General features: G+C 49.3%; 1 protein-coding gene across 1 annotated transcript; it reads right to left on the bottom strand.

The window, feature by feature from the left end:
* Positions 1 to 3,940: 3,940 nt before the first annotated feature.
* Positions 3,941 to 5,386, bottom strand: NANOS2 (nanos C2HC-type zinc finger 2). Its single transcript, XM_055553427.1, has one exon. It carries the CDS (start codon positions 5,384 to 5,386, stop codon positions 4,970 to 4,972), a length of 417 nt encoding a protein of 138 aa, XP_055409402.1. The 3' UTR covers positions 3,941 to 4,969.
* Between the last annotated feature and the right edge of the window lie 8,169 nt (positions 5,387 to 13,555).

Below are 13,555 nucleotides of genomic sequence, written 5' to 3' on the forward strand. Positions count from 1 at the left end.
AGGAGAAAGCATGAAATAGTGAATGGCTAGGGAAATGGAGACAAATAGAACCAGTTACTTGAGGTCATTGGATATAAAAGTGTTGAGTCCCCATGATTGTGTGTTCTTCTCTGTTCATATTTTTTTCTGAGGGGGTACAGGCGCAGAGTGGGGTGGCAAGCTGACTTTCACCAGGGCTGGGTTTAGATGAGGTCCCACCATATGCCCCATGAAGGATCCATGAATCAGAGGCAGCCCATGCAAGGACCTTATGAGCAATGTTAAGGAGCTTGAATGAGTCAGGATGGGCAGGGTGTGATGTGTGCGTTGGAAAGAACCCCGCTGTGGTGTGGAAAGTGGGTGGGAGAGGATGAGATTATTGGCCAGAGTAAAGGGAGAAGTCTGGGGGGAAGGGCAAAGAGCGGGTGGGAGAGCCTGGGCCAGGGCAGGGACGGTGGAAATGAATTGGGAGACATTTGAGAGGCAGGATATGCAGAGTGTGGTGACTGTCAGGTTGGGGACAGAAAGGGAGGTGTCTAGGTGACACCCAGGTCTCCAGCTCAGGTCCCAGTTGGGGGGATGAGGTCAGTTAGGACCTGGTGAGTATAAGGTGATCTGTGGGTTTTAACTGTGTCCCCAGCCCCCCCCCCCCCCAAAAATATTGAAGTCCTATATGCAGAGTACATCAAGAGAAACGCTGGACTGGAAGAAACACAAGCTGGAATCAAGATTGCCAGGAGAAATACCAATAACCTCAGATATGCAGATGACACCACCCTTATGGCAGAAAGTGAAGAGGAACTAAAAAGCCTCTTGATGAAGGTGAAAGTGGAGAGTGAAAAAGTTGGCTTAAAGCTCAACATTCAGAAAACGAAGATCATGGCATCCGGTCCCATCACTTCATGGGAAATAGATGGGGAAACAGTGGAAACAGTGTCAGACTTTATTTTTCTGGGCTCCAAAATCACTGCAGATGGTGACTGCAGCCATGAAATTAAAAGATGCTTACTCCTTGGAAGGAAAGTTATGACCAACCTAGATAGCATATTCAAAAGCAGAGACATTACCTTGCCAACAAAGGTCCGTCTAGTCAAGGCTATGGTTTTTCCTGTGGTCATGTATGGGTGTGAGAGTTGGACTGTGAAGAAGGCTGAGCGCCGAAGAATTGATGCTTTTGAACTGTGGTGTTGGAGAAGACTCTTGAGAGTCCCTTGGACTGCAAGGACATCCAACCAGTCCATTCTAAAGGAGATCAGCCCTGGGATTTCTTTGGAAGGAATGATGCTAAAGCTGAAAGTCCAGTACTTTGGCTGCCTCATGCGAAGAGTTGACTCATTGGAAAAGACTCTGATGCTGGGAGGGATTGAGGGCAAGAGGAGAAGGGGACGACAGAGGATGAGATGGCTGGATGTCATCACTGACTCGATGGACGTGAGTCTGGGTGAACTCCGGGAGTTGGTGATGGACAGGGAGGCCTGGCGTGCTGCGATTCATGGGGTCGCAGAGTCGGACATGACTGAGCTACTGATCTGATCTGATCTGATCTGAACCCCTTCTTCAGAATGTGACCTTATTTGGAAAAGGGGTCCCTGCAGATGTAATTACTTAAGGGGAGGTCATACTGGAGTAGGGTGGGTCCTTAAGCCAACATGACATTGTCCTTATAAGAAGAGAGAGACACACAGAGGGAAGAAGACAGCCCTGTGAAGAGAGAGGCAGAGATGGGAGTGAAGCTGTCAGAAACAAGGAAGGCCTGGGGCTACCAGAAGCTGGAAGAGGCAAGGATCCTGCCCTAGAGCCTTGGAAGAGAATGCAACACTGCCAACAGCTTGATTTCAGATTCCTAGCCTCCAGAACTGTGAGAGAATGCATTTCCAGTGTTTCAAGCCCCCCAGTTTATGGTCCTTTGTTATGGCAGCCCTTTTAAGTGAATATACTGCGCATCCAGGGCAGGCACCCAGGATGCTGGGGCTCCATGAGTGTGTGGGCTGAGCGGCGAGTTGGGTCTAAATCTGGTCTGGAGCTTGTGCAGAGGCTGCTGGTAGGGAGCCATCAGCAGAGCAGTATGGAGCTCTTCAACAGTGAGGTGCTGGGGGAGGTTAAGGTCAGGGGACATTATTCCTCTGGCTCCTTGTGTCCTCAGCTCTTGTCAGAGCTCCCCTGCCACTTAATTATCTGCTGAATAAATGAAAATTCATCAAAAAACAAAACCAAACTTTGGTCACTAATTGTCTGTCTCCATCTTCTCCTCGGAGCCCCAGATCAGGTCTCCTGGACGCTTTCATCTTGGATGTCCCCAGGCACTTTGTATCTATCCTCCATCCCAGACTGACCTGAACATCTTCCTCCTCTCACTTCTCTGGTCTAAAATGTGGCCCTCCACCTGTCATCATTGCCCTGAGTACTATCATCCCTTTGTTGCTTTCCATAACCCTTGCCCACCATTTGCCAGAGTGCCCCACTTCCTCCAAGGCTCAACCTGCCCGTGCAGGCACACCACAGCTCTGGGGTTAGGGCATCCCTTCTGGCTGTTGTTTGAGGGATTTGGGGATCTCTGTTGTGGGCAGATCTGCATTTTTTGAAAGGACCTGTGAGCAGAGGTCTCTAGTTTTTTCTATGTAACTAAAGTATGTGAGCGGAGAAGGCAATGGCACCCCACTCCAGTACTCTTGCCTGGAAAATCCCATGGGCGGAGGAGCCTGGAAGGCTGCAGTCCATGGGGTCGCTAAGAATTGGACACGTCTGAGCGACTTCACTTACACTTTTCACTTTCATGCATTGGAGAAGGAAATGGCAACCCACTCCAGTGTTCTTGCCTGGAGAATCCCAGGGATGGGGGAGCCTGGTGGGCTGCCGTCTATGGGGTCGCACAGAGTCGAATACGACTGAAGTGACTTAGCAGCTTAGCAGCAGAGTATGTGAGAGCGGAGCCCAAGATGAATTTCAGAGTGCAAATGCACAATGAAGGTCAGATTCTCACCAAAGTCTGCAAGATTCTGAACTCTCTGCCTACCCTTTATGCCTCTCTGATCTTAACTCGGCTGGGTTCCTGCTTCTTCTGCAAAGATTCAGTTCGACCTTAGGGCCTTTGAACTTACTGTCACCGATGCATGGAATGCCCTTCTGGTTTCCTCAATTTATCTGGACTCTGCTGAAGTGTCACTTCCACAGAAAGACCTCCCCTGACCACCTTCCATACAAAACAGCCCCTCCTTCACTCTCCACCCCTTTGCCCTGCCTCTTATCCTTCACTGCGCTTATCACCCACCTGATATTATGTTGGCTAAAAAGTTCATTCCGGTTTTCCGAAGATCTTTAGAACCTGGACGAACTTTTGATTGTCACCTCACCCCCTTCTCCACTAGAATGTCACCTCCATGAGGGCAGGAGCCTTGTCTGTTTTGCTCATTGCTGTAACCAGCAATGTCCAGAACAGCGCCTGGCACAAAGTAGGGGCTCAATAAATATGTGTGGGATGATGGGAAGAAAAAAAGCGCTGGTGGGAAGAAAAAAAGCGCTGGTATCATATGCAACGTTTTGTGGTATGTGTGTTTCCCCCAGAGCAGGGAGCAGTCTTTTTGGTCACCTCTCCGATGGGCTCTGGGAGCCGAGTTTGAAACCACCACAAAATAGGTCCTGGATGATCTGGGTTCTAGCAAGGGTGGGAGGGCACCCTGGACAGAGCCCGAAAAAAAAGAAGACGAAGAAAAGGATTCTAGGGTCGAGGTGGAGGCTGGGATTTAGGGAACAGTCCACAGGTGACCTGTGTCGGAAGATGTATGGGGAGGCACGTTCGTGGGAGGGACCCGGGTCTCCTTCCTGCTCCGCCTCCTGCTTCCCACGTTTTAGGACAAACTCGGTCTCCCCACCCTCCCCCTACCCCCAGCCTCGGAGGAAACAGACGTAGCGATTTCAAAGACAACCAGAAACGCGTTTTATTTATTCACTAAAGCTCAACACCCGGGCCCAGCCCTGAGCTAAAAACCAAACAACTTAAAAATCTGGGGCTTTTCTTTGCCCCTAAAATAAAATCTAGGCGGTTGCCATTCCCCTCCGGGCATTAAAACCCCTTTTCTTTGGGAGCTTCGTTTACTAAACTGTTGGAGGTTGAAAAAAACAGGGGAGGACAGAAAGGGCCATTTTACAAACTGTGGGCATTTGTGGGGGCGGGTGGGAGGTGGCGGAGAGACGCCCTCTCGCTACGGAAAAGACCCATCGGTGATTTGCCATCACCGTGGGGGCAGGAGCGCAGTAAAACGGAATGAACGATGGGAAGAACAACGAGGGGGGGGGGAGTTCAAGGGTACTGGCTCACCCCAAGGCTCTCCAGCCCCAGACAAGCTTGCGAAGACGTGGTGCCCCTCTGACGTGACCCCTCCTTCCCCCAGCTCTTGACGGATACGATGCTGAGGGCGGGACCCATCCGGTGCCATCCACGATGAAACGGTGTGTCTGCCGGTGGCCCCAAGGAGGCGGAGAAGGCTGATTTAAGTCAGAATCCCATGTTGAAGTTCTTGTGCTGGAAGGTCTACGCCAGCCTGTTTACTCTCTCGAGATTCTCAGGGGTGTCCCTGGGAGAGCACAGCGGAGTCCTGCAAGCCCAACGGTCCAAGAATTCCCCAAGGAATGGGACCCTGAGGGCTGAGAAGTCAAAGAGGCAGGGCAAGTGTCCCAGAAGAACTAAAGATCCATGGACTGTGGCCCAGGAGGAGCCACAGGGCTGTGTGGTCCAAGGCGTAGGGGATCCCGCTGCACCGGAGAATCCACAGACACTCCCAGACAAGAGTCCGGAGAGCTGAGAGTTCTAAGGGGCGGCGGAGATGGCCTGGCTTCCCACTGCGTCCGTTGTTCCAGGATCCAGCAGGAATCGAGTACTGAGAGTCAGACATTTCAAAGGGCCGAACGAGTCCAGAGATGGGGAGAGTCCAGGGGCTTGGGAGGGCTGAACCAGGGAGGGTTGGGGCTGCAGCGGGTGGGTACCTGACGGTCTTCAGCGCTTGACCTTGCGGCCGGCTGAGTTGCGCCCACTGCGGCGGTAGAGAGACTGCTGCCCTCCGTTAAGTGGGCAGTACTTGAGTGTGTGGGCCTGGTCCCCGGTGGCCCCGCACAGGGGACATATGTAATGCCGCAGGATGGGACACACCACCACGCCCTCCGGGGTCTTCAGCTGGTGTGAGGAGTACACGTTGCGAGACTCTCCATTGTGTTTGCAAAAGTTGCACAGGGTGGCCAGGCCCCCGCCGGCCCCGCGTCCGCCCTGCCCCTGATCCTGCTCCACATGGGGCCCGGGTCTCGGCTCCCCAGTCCCTTGGGTCTCCAACCCTTGCCCCCGACTCTGGATCAGTGCCAGCACCACCTGGCTCAGGTTGAAGTAGTCCTTCCACATGTCAAAGGGTGGCAGCTGCATGGCACCCGGGGGAGTGTTGGTGGTAGGTGGCTGGAGAGAAGTGGGCTGGGGGCCCGCAGACAGGAGCAGCTGATGGTTTTCAAGAGCGGAGAGGAACTGCACCCCCTTTTATAGTCCCAAAGACCCTTCTAAGCAAAGGTGGAGCTTAGGATTTAAAGGGCCCACTCCTCACCTTTGATCCCTTCTGACTTTAATTCCCCATGGAGATGTGGAAGGGGGTCTTTCCTGTTGTCTCTGGTGCTTGCTGGGCCTGCAAGGTGCTCTCTGACCTCTGGAAAGACCCGTCTCCCTGGGCCTCAGTTTTTCTGTCCTTTCAACAAAACTTCATGTCTGCAAATGCCCCCTCCCCCATCCTTTCTTGTTCCAGGGCTGGGGGCCTGCTCCCTCCTTACACCCCAGAGCCATTCCTAATCATAACAACATAACCCCTTACGAGGAGCCAGACACTGTGCTGCACAGTTACATTCACAATCTGATCTTATTTTCACAGCAATGCCAGGCGGGTAACACACTTATGATCCCATTTTATTGACAAGTCACTAAAGCTCAGAGAGGAAAATTCAGTGGTCCAGAGTCACATAACAGGTATGTGACAGAGCTGGGGCTTTAACTCAAGGCCATGTGACTCCAAAGCTAAATGCTCTTCCTACCTATTTGGGGTTAAAATTTCATTTTTTATCACATCTGGAACTAGGAGCTACTTACTCACCAAATATCTACTAAGTGCACACTAGAGTGTTCAATGTTTTACAAAAATGATCTCTTTGAACCTTGTAACCACTCAAGGAGGTGGATACCATCATTTCTATTTTATAGAGAAGGATATGAGGCTCAGAGAGGTTATGGAGAGTACTCAAGGTCACACAGCAGGAAAATTGCAGAGTAGGGATTTGCACCCAGGTCTGCCCCCAGAGAATGACACTGGGAGTTGATCTGAGAAGCAGCAGAGAACCTTGGTATGGCATAGTCTCCCTTAGAATGCCCACCTTTCCCCCTTGGGCTGGTATATTGTCCCAGATCCTTCCTGACCTTCATGTCTCCTGCCCATGTCACCTCCAGGAATATTTCCTCCATCTGTGGTTCCCAGTTGGTCCCCTTGATCACTCAACACATAAATCATTGAGGCCCCTTATACTGGGCTCTAAAAACTCGGCAGCGACCACAACTACTTTGTGCCTGTGTCATGAACAAGCAGTCCAATAGGGGAACAGCCAGCAAATGAGAATCAATAGACCATAAAGAGTCAACTATTAATAGATAGCCTGGACTGGGAGAGGGGGCCTGGAAGCTGAGACCACACGGAACAATCTTCCAGGAAAAGGAACACAAGCTCTGAAGGCATGAAGTTTGGGGACAGCAAGGGGGACGGGGTGGCTAGAATGGAGTGAGGGTCCCAGAGGAGGCCAGCTCAGTGTGCAGGGGCTGCTATCAGACTGTGATCTCCCCTAGGAGATGTTTTGGAATTGACGGGGGTGTTTGGGAGTTTGATACAGTGATTGGAGGTGTGATTAGATGTAAGACCCAAGGACCAGGAATGCTGAATGTCTCAACCATCCGTTCAACCAAGGTCTGTCTCCGATTCCATTTAACTTTCCACTGTCCCACTGGCTCAGGGGTAAAGAACCTGCCTGCCAATGCAGGAGACGAGGGTTTGATCCTGGGGTCAGGAAGATCCCCTGGAGAAGGAAATGGCAACCCATTCCAGTATTCTTGCCTGGGGAATCCCATGGACACAGAGGAGCCTGGTGGGCTGCAGTCCATGGGGTCACAAAGAATTGGACATGACTGAGTAACTAAAGAACAATTACATTCCACTGGACACCCATGTGTGTAGGAAAACCCATTTATGATGAACTGAGTCTAGAGCTCAGCTATGTTCTACATATAAACACTAAGTGCTTCTGGAATATTTTAAGGTACACTGACCTTTCCTGGAATGCAATGTCTGTGTCCATCATGGCCTGCCTGTTCTTGATTTGCTGAGAAATTGACCCAGAGTTGTTCACTCTTTCTAGAAGCCACATCACCCCAGGTGCTGTTAACTGTGGTGACTGTCCAAACAACACGCAGATTATACCTGTCTCATTCGTGGTGAGTCTACGCAGAGATGCTATCTGCCTAAAGAGCTGCTTTTTAGAGTGGCCATGCCTGAGCATCTCTAGACCAAAATAGACAATTATTTGATTATAAATTGTTCCCTTTTTATTAATAGTTAGCCCGGTGGGCTACAGTCCACAGGGTCGCAAAGTCAGACATGACTGAGCGACTTCACTCACTCACTTAGGACTATTTTGGAAAATATTAATTTTGGTATTAATTTAGATATTAATTTTGGAAAATAAAATTTATGTTGGTGGGCTATATTATCTATGAGTTTAATTTCAGAATACCAAAGGGACATCTTAAAATGTTAGATATAGTGGATGTCAGATCTCACCTGGTTAAGAACCTGTGGGACTTCCCTGAAGGCACAGTGATTGGGAATCTGCCTGCCAATGCAGGGGACACAGGTTCGATACCTGGTCTGGGAAGATTCCACATGCTGCGGAGCAACTAAGCCCTTGTGCCACAACTACTGAAGCCTACACCCTCTAGGGCCAGTGAGCCACAGCTAATGTGTCTCTGAGCCACAACTACGGAAGCCCATGTGCCTAGAGCCTGTGCTCTGCAACAAGAGAAGCCACCACGAGAAGCCTGTGCGCCGCAACTAGAGAGTAGCCTCCACTCTTGGCAACTAGAGAAAGCTTGTGTGCAGCAATGAAGACCCAGTGCAGGCAAAAAATAAATAGAGTAGTGTGTACATGTAAAAAAATTACAAAAATAATGCCCCTGTTATAAGGACTGAGACCATCCCATTGGTCTTTGCCTGCAGAGCAATAGGGAACCTCTGAAGGGTACAGGCAGGGGAAGGACATACGAGAAATATGTTTTAAGATGTTCCTCTGGTTGTTGTCAGTTGAACAAAGGCAGTGGGGTTGTTCTCATTAGCTTGTATCATATCAGTCTAGTCAGAGAGCCAAGTCCGAACAAAGTCTGTTGAGGACCTCCTTTTGGCAGACACTGTATCTTACCTTTAGAAAGAGCTTATGACTCCCCTTGGTGGTCCAGTGGATAAGAGTCTGCCTCCCCAGGGCACAGTCTGCGACTGTTTGTAAACAGCACAGTTTGGCTGTGGGGTATGCATATTCAGTGTTGTTGCTGCTGTTTACTCGCTTAAGTTCTGTCCAACTCTATTGTGACCCCATGGCTGTAGCCCGCCAGGCTCTTCTGTCCACGAGGTTTCCCAGGCAAGAATCCTGGAGTGGGTTGCCATTTCCTTCTCCAGGGGATCTTCTAGACAGGGATCAAACCTGTGTCTTTTGCATTGGCAGGCGGATTCTTTATCACTGAGCCACATGGGAAGTCCTATTCAATGTTAGCCATGATAATTAAGACAGAATTAAAGTAATAATCTCTCTCTTTTTTTGAGGGGGGCATGCCACACAGGGCATGTAGAATCTTCGTTCCCTGACCAGGGATTGAACCCGTACTCCCTGCATTTGAAGAGCAGAGTCTTAACCACTGGACCTCCAGGGACGTCCCTAAGCTAATAATCTCAAGGGCACTTATTTACTGAGCATCTTCTTAGGCCCTAGACCATGCTCAGGACTCTACCTGGGTGCTTTCCTTGCTTCCTCCCCAAATCCTGTGAAGTAGGGTCTAACAATGGCCCCATTTTACAGATGAGCAAAGAGAGGCTCAGACAGGCTCAGGGCTTGTCCAAGGCTGGTGAGTGGTAGGCTGGAACACAAACCCAGGGCTCGAAAAGCAAATCGAGCAAGACGAACTTGCCAGGCTCAGGGTCAGAATGAGGTAGGAAACTAGAAGGGATGGGGTGATTGGAATGACAATGAACTGTCAATCATTGATGGACTACCCCAAGGCAGAAGAGCCCCGGCTCTGCCTTGTGGAAGAACAAGGAGGCTCCTGGAGGAAGGAACCAGCACAGGTGTAGGGGTCCTCTACACTAAGCGTTCTCCATAAAGTTACAGCCGAGATCTCCAGCTCGAGAGGTGTAAGTTCCCTGTGTCCAGCAGGGCCGGACCCAGGGACCCAGTCACTCTGGTCGCTGCAGCTGTGGTATCTGGAGGAAGTCTGAGAATCAGTAAGGATTCTTATTGATTATAACCTTGGGGCAGCAGTTTTGTGACTCCCCTAACAACCTCACCTATTGTTTGGAAACTCTTCATATTCTGTTTTTTTTTTTGGCTGCCCCAGGTGGGCAAGCAGGATCTTCGTTCCTCAACCAGAGATCGAACTCTTGCCTGCTGCTGTGGAAGCACAGAGTTCTAACGACTGGACAGCCAGGGAATTCCCAGTACTTTTTCTTTATTATTTATCTTCGCCCAGATTGTTTTCTTCTAGGACTTTGTTACTGGGGCTATGACTATCCTTACTCCACCCCCACCCCACCCCACCCCCATCCCTTCTCCAACCCCTACCCCCGACCCTGCCATGTTTTATGGGATAAGTAACTGAAGGACATCGCTCTTCAGACAAGTCGCTTTGGGTGTGGTTGCTGTTGTGTATTGAGAGAAAGTCAAAGATGATACTGATGAGAAATTCATCAGTCTGTTGTTTACTTGATCTAACCTCCACCCCCACAGCTCCGCCTCACCACTCTCAACAGACCAGACTCCACAGCTGCCCTGTTTACTTGTGAGTTTCCATCTCAGGCTCATGTCTGCCAGAAACAGCTCATGGAGTGGGTGGAGGGAGGTTCCAGAGAGGGGTGGGCAGGAACAAGGGTAAGTCAGGAGAAGAGAAACCCTGAGAAAGAGGGGGAGAGACACAGAGGGGCAGCAAAGAAACTCAAAGGGACAGAAGGACACACCTGTGCAGAGACCAAGATGGGGGAGATGAAGACCTGAGTGAGATGCCCAGAGACCAAGGAGGTCACGGCCATCGTCCTCATGCTCTCCACTTACTGGGTGATGGCCTGTGCAGTCTCAGGAAACCCTCAACACAATCCTGTCAAGTGGTGTTGTAGTATTCCCAGTTTACAGAGCAGGAAACTGAGGCCCAGGGAAGTGACATCTCTCATCAATGTTATCCAGTTAGCCTGGACTCGAATCCAGGTGTGCATAAAAAGGCACATATTCACCCTCACAGGGATTGAGAGGGACAGAGGTTCCAGGAGAGAGAGATGGAAATGAGAGGCAGGAAAGGAAAATAAAGTGTTTGGGTGTGTGGCCCCTGTGGCCAGAGGGCTTGAGTTAAATCTTGGCATGGCTGCTTCCAGATGTGTGGCTTTTAGCAAGTGATGTCACCCCTCTGGACTTCCGTTTCCTGCATGTCACAAAAAGGAAGAGCATTGAAGACCCCCTACTCTGAGGCTGTTTTATGGAGGATGGCCGACAACACAGGTGAAGTTATTAGAACAGGTACACAGTGAGTTTTAGCCATCATTTAAATTTTTATTCCCTTGCTAAAGATTTGTAGAAGAGTTCTGGGCAGAGCAGAAGAGATTGTGCAGGCACTGAGAGATGGAGGAATATTTGCTCATTCATTCAACGAATATTTACTCACTACCTAACTCATGTCTGGCCCTGTTCTAGGTGCCAAAGATAAAGCAATGAACAAGAAATACAAAAATCGTTGCCTTTAGGGAGCTGGAATGTTCTAGAGAAAATGAATAAGATAGACAAGTAAAATATATCTCAGGTAAGGCTGTGTGCTATAGAAAAAAAAATAAGAGGGGTAGGGACACAGAGAGTGGTCAATGGGGACTTCCCCGGTGGTCCAGTGGTTAAGACTGCACACTTCCACTGCTGGGGGTGTGGGTTCCACCCCTGGTCAGGGAACTAAGACCTAGAATGCCACATTGTACGGCCAAAAATAAAATAAGTAATAAAAATTATTTTTAAAAGTATACATGTTTCAAATGTCCTAATCATCCCAACTTTCCAATAATGTCTTATAGCAATGTTTGATTTTTTCCCTTTATATCCAGGATCCAATTTAGAATTCATTTAGTTGTATCTCTTCAGTCTCTTTTAATTGACAACAATTCCCCTTTTTTTCTTTCATGATTTTTTTTTTTAAGACAGCTAAGTAGTTGGTAGAATGTCGTTTAATTTGGGTTTGTCTGATAACTTCCTCATAATTATATATAGGCATTTGGAGCAATCATAGTACATAGTGCTAGCCTGTCGTCTGTGCTAGGAGGGCTGTCACATGGGGGGGACACAGGACATCAGGGTGTCCGTCACTGGTGATGTCCTAGATCTCACCTCTGTGTACACTCCCTTTCCCCTTTGTCATTACCAAGTATAATAATTGATGGGCTAACCCTAGGAGGCTATGTGAAGATCCTGTTTAGGATACATTTTAACATTTTTTAAAAGTGCCTACCATCAGATGGGAGACAGAAATTCTCATTCTCACCAAGCAAACCTTTTAGCTGGGAGTGAAGTGGGAGGAGGAAGACAACAGACCAGCAAATAAGCGAATAGTTACGATGTCAAAGGTGACCCCTGGTGAAGGCAGGGCGTGTGTCTTGTTTACTGCTGAATCTGCGCCTAAAACAGCATCTGGCACATACACTCAGTAAAGACATATTGAAATGAATGAACGAATGAATAGCATTAAGTGCTATGAAGCTTTGTAAAACAGACTGTTTGTTAAAGAGGGGTGGGGTGAGGCAGAGTTTGAGGTAGAATGTTAGGAGTGTCAACCTCCCTGTACTTTATAAATGTTATATATATATAGCCAGTGCTGGGTCTTCCTTGCTGTGATCGGGCTTTCTCTAGTTGCTGCGCATGGGAGCTACTTTCTACTTGCGATCCGTGGGCTCAGTTGCGGTTCATGGGCTCCAGAGTGCAAGCTCAGTTGTGACACAGGGGCTTAGTTTCCCCGTGGCATGTGAAATCTTCCTGGACCAGGGATCGAACTCATTTCCCCTGTATTGGCAGGCAGATTCTTAACCACTGGACCCCCAGGGAAGTCCCAACATCTCTGTGCTTTTGAGTAGGAAAGAAGGGGGAAAGCAAATAGAAAAGGTTCTTGAGACTAGACAACATTTGATATATTTGATGAGCAGAGAGAGTGCTGGGGGAGGGAATGGGGGCTCAGGGGAGCAAGTGAGGCTGAGTCCAGGTCCCCTCTAGATCAGGCTGGTGGGCTGGTCTGTGTAGTGCGACTCTGCAGACCACGTGACTAGTGAGGACTTTTAAGTGCGAACCTCTGAGGTGGGAGTGGGAGTTGTAAGCAGAGAGTGATATCATCTGAGGTCCCTTTCACCCTTGCTTAGATAGGTCATGTCTTTGTCTTTACCTCTGTGCTTCTCTCACCATTGGGGAATCTTATAAAAACTGTATTGGAAACATATGCAATTTTGTGTGTGATTTCAGGGGGTTCACACCTGAAATGCTCAGGTGCAGACTGGTTGGGTCTGTGCCGCGCCCCTCACACAGGTCACTGGAGGCTCACGGCTAGTTATACTAACTCTCATCTACAGAGGATTTAGTGTGTGCCGTGCTTTGCTCTGTGTGCTTTAGGAGCACGAACTCGGTGTTCACAACAACCCAAGGAGGAACGTCTTGGGAAGGTGCTTCGTGATCCTCGTTCTCCAGAGAGGAAAACTGCCTTTCCCACCATCACGCAGGTAGTCAGAGACAAACCTGCAGTCTGTGGTTTTAGCCATTGAGCCAGGAATCCCTCCAAGTTAATCTCGGTGATCCAGGACCCCGCGGGAGTATTCGAGTCTTAGTAAATCAAAGCGTTGACTCGAGAAGAAGATTGTCTGGCTTCACCTCCAACCTCATGTCTCACCAGTTGGGCGGCTTTGGGGAAGTTAACTTAGCCTCTCTGTGCCTCCTTTTCTGTAAAATGGAGATAATCATAGTTTCTACTTCACAGGGCCTTGGAATTATTCAAGGAAATGGTGCTTGTCAGGTGTCAGGCATTGGGCTCAGCTTGTGGTGGGGGTTCCTCAATGTGGGCGGCCTATTCGATTCAGTGTGTCATTATGCAGTGTGTTCTGGGTGCTTCATCGTGTGCCAGTTGGATGTTATTATGTTCATCATCCTGTGCATTCCTGAGAGGTTGGAACCGCCACCTCGATACTTTCCGGATCTTCCACTCCCCGGACTAGTTACAAAGTGGGTTGCCATTGCCTTCTCCGAGTTA

This window comes from Bubalus kerabau, chromosome 17 (assembly GCF_029407905.1).
Source record: "Bubalus kerabau isolate K-KA32 ecotype Philippines breed swamp buffalo chromosome 17, PCC_UOA_SB_1v2, whole genome shotgun sequence".
NCBI classification, from domain to species: Eukaryota; Metazoa; Chordata; class Mammalia; order Artiodactyla; family Bovidae; genus Bubalus; species Bubalus kerabau.